Source organism: Entelurus aequoreus, linkage group LG13, assembly GCF_033978785.1.
Source record: "Entelurus aequoreus isolate RoL-2023_Sb linkage group LG13, RoL_Eaeq_v1.1, whole genome shotgun sequence".
Classification (NCBI taxonomy): Eukaryota; Metazoa; Chordata; class Actinopteri; order Syngnathiformes; family Syngnathidae; genus Entelurus; species Entelurus aequoreus.
Genome location: NC_084743.1, coordinates 1,852,840 through 1,855,339, shown reverse-complemented (window position 1 = coordinate 1,855,339; position 2,500 = coordinate 1,852,840). Strand labels below are relative to the sequence as shown.

General features: G+C 53.0%; 1 protein-coding gene across 2 annotated transcripts in view; it reads left to right on the top strand.

Annotated features, from left to right (window-relative positions):
• Positions 1–2,500, top strand: part of LOC133663051 (rho guanine nucleotide exchange factor 17-like) — a 139,111-nt gene that overhangs the window by 1,141 nt on the left and 135,470 nt on the right. For both annotated transcript variants that reach the window (XM_062067234.1, XM_062067235.1), the window contains exon 1: positions 1–2,500. This exon is cut by the window's left edge and continues 1,141 nt beyond it; it is cut by the window's right edge and continues 1,127 nt beyond it. In XM_062067234.1, coding sequence (XP_061923218.1) covers positions 1–2,500 — 2,500 coding nt within the window.

Below are 2,500 nucleotides of genomic sequence, written 5' to 3'. Positions count from 1 at the left end.
ACCCCCACGCTGATAGAGTTGACACCTGACCCCCTCGCTGACCTTCAGACCTCTGCTACTACTTCCCGGAGCGGTTCTTCAAGCCGGGACGCTGCCTCGTCCGCGTCCTTTCTTCAGGAGCCGATATTGAGGGAGAGAAGGGTTAGACAGGGGGTCGGGCTGCCCAGGGATAGTTTACATTCCTCACATAGCTCCTCTACAGCGCAGGCCTCCCCCTCCTGCTCCCCCTTGTGTGCTCCAGCTCCAGATAAAGCCATTACCTTCTCCTCTACTGTAGCTCCCTCTTCAGCCCCTGGTAGAGTTGACCCTCCGCGCAGCTCCTCCTGGAGGTTCAGCTCTGGAGACGAAGAGGAAGGACGCAGACAAAGAAAAAAAGGAGGTTGGGGTGGCCCCTCTCATTCTTTAGCCGGTTTTTTATCACACAGTAAAAATGGCCGGTGGAGTACAAAGAGCATCGGTCGGTCGTCCGGTAGCGAGGAAGAGAGCCCGGGTTCTTTAGGCCCGTCCGGTCGTGAGGCGGTACGCCGCCGCTCTCTAAGGAAGAAGAAGAAGTTCTGTGGCCGTGATGACGATCATGATGGCGAATCGGAAGACAGCGACAGCGACAGTCCCATGACAATGGAGCGCTTGGATCGGACCCCAAGAGGAGAACTGGCGCTGAGGTTATCCCGGAGCCACTCTGCAAGAGAAGCCGCCATTCATAGTAACAGAGCCCGGGTGCAGCAACAATGGGAGCGCATCACTTCACCTGCGCCAACCACATCGCTTCCCGGCGTGTCGCGGGTGTCAAAGGTCAACATCCCCTCTTTTCTTTCCAGTCCGGGTGCTTCCCGATGCAGTAGTCGATATTCCAGCACTGAGACGCTGAAGGAAGAGGACCAGGCTAGCTGCGCCAACAGGTTGTGTCACACAGCTAAAAAGGCATCCTCATCTGTGTCAAGTAAAACTTATTATGGAAACTTTACGATGTACCGTTCCCCTAGCTTTGGACACGGAGATAATCTCCCCCGTGCACAAGTGCGTATGCGCCCCAAGATCGCGCCCGCTTTTGCTTCTTCTTATGTGTCGGCTGCAAGGGTCGGTGGGACCGTGACGTCACAGCAGACAACAGGAAGTGACAGAGCAGAAGAGACGAATGGAATATCCAAGTCCAACCCTGATATCGCGACAGAAACAATGACTCTTTTAAACTTCCTCAAATCGGACTTGTCAGAGCTCAAAGTGCGAAAAACAAGCGAGGGAGAGAAATGTGGAATAAGCTCGCAGAGTCACATCGGACCGTCTAGTCGCCGCCTGTCCCTGAAAGACCTGACAGCCACCCTGCGCCGCGCCAAGTCCTTCACTTACTCGGACAAATGTTCAACAGCCGCACGCTGTTACCTGGCAGGTGAAAACACAAAGAGAAGTTCCTCCGAGCAACAGCTCGACTTGGACAGCGAGAAGAATGCAGGCAGGGTGCCTGTGTCAGAGAGGGAAGTAGAAAGTGACGGAGGCGATTTTAGGGTCGGACGAGGTCAACGGTTGTTGGATTATGGGTACCATGACGATGATGAGGAAGTGATGCCTGCGCCATTGCAAGAAAGGTACGTGCTGGAAGCCAGGCAAGTTATTCAGGATATCTGCCAGATGAACACCAGAAATGATGATGATGATGATGATGATGTGAAAACTGTAAAGGACTTCAAGAAAACAAATGAGGAGAAGAGGAAAGGAACAAGTATGGAAGGTGAAACAGAAACGGACCAGGGGGCTGAGTTGAAGACCACAAAGGAAAGGAATAAACATGAGCAGGAGAGAGAGAATGAGAAGAGCGGGAGGGATGAACAAAGTATGCAGCTGGAGAAGCTAAACAGTAGAGACTGCCAGGAGAAGGTGAAGAGACAGAACAGAGAGACCGCCAGGGCATTAAGGAAGGAGGACTCGGAGGAAAGCGTCTTCTACGACCGATCTGTGGATGAACTGTCCGGCCACGAGTCGAGTTTAACAGATGAAGGGATTGTAACAGAGCCAGAGATCGGCCCCAGTGACCCCTTCGAAAGGGTTTTCGTGGGGTCAAGAGAGGTTAATTTGGGGTCACACATCGCTAGGGATGTACTAGGGCAGCCCGTCACCATATGGAAACAATCCGCACTCCACAAGGAGGAAGGGCTTAAGAAAGAAAGAGAGGAAATGATGGAGAACAACACGGGTTGTTCAAATCATCTGAATGAAGTCTGCATACCTTCATCCTTGCCTCAGTCCTGTTTGGAAGAGAGTGACGACGCCATCATCACAGACTTGGATACCACTGCTGCTACTAAAAGCAGCAGTGAGGCAAGCAACGCTGGCACGGCAGGACCAGCAACCCCCATCCGACGGAGGCGCAAGTTCTCCCCTCCTGGCAACATTCACACAGCCTCAGAGGTTAGTAACACAAACCTAACCGCAGCTGATGTGGAGTCCACTGTGTATCGCTCCCTGAGTGACCCCATGCCTCATAGAAGCGCCTCTGTGGCAGAGA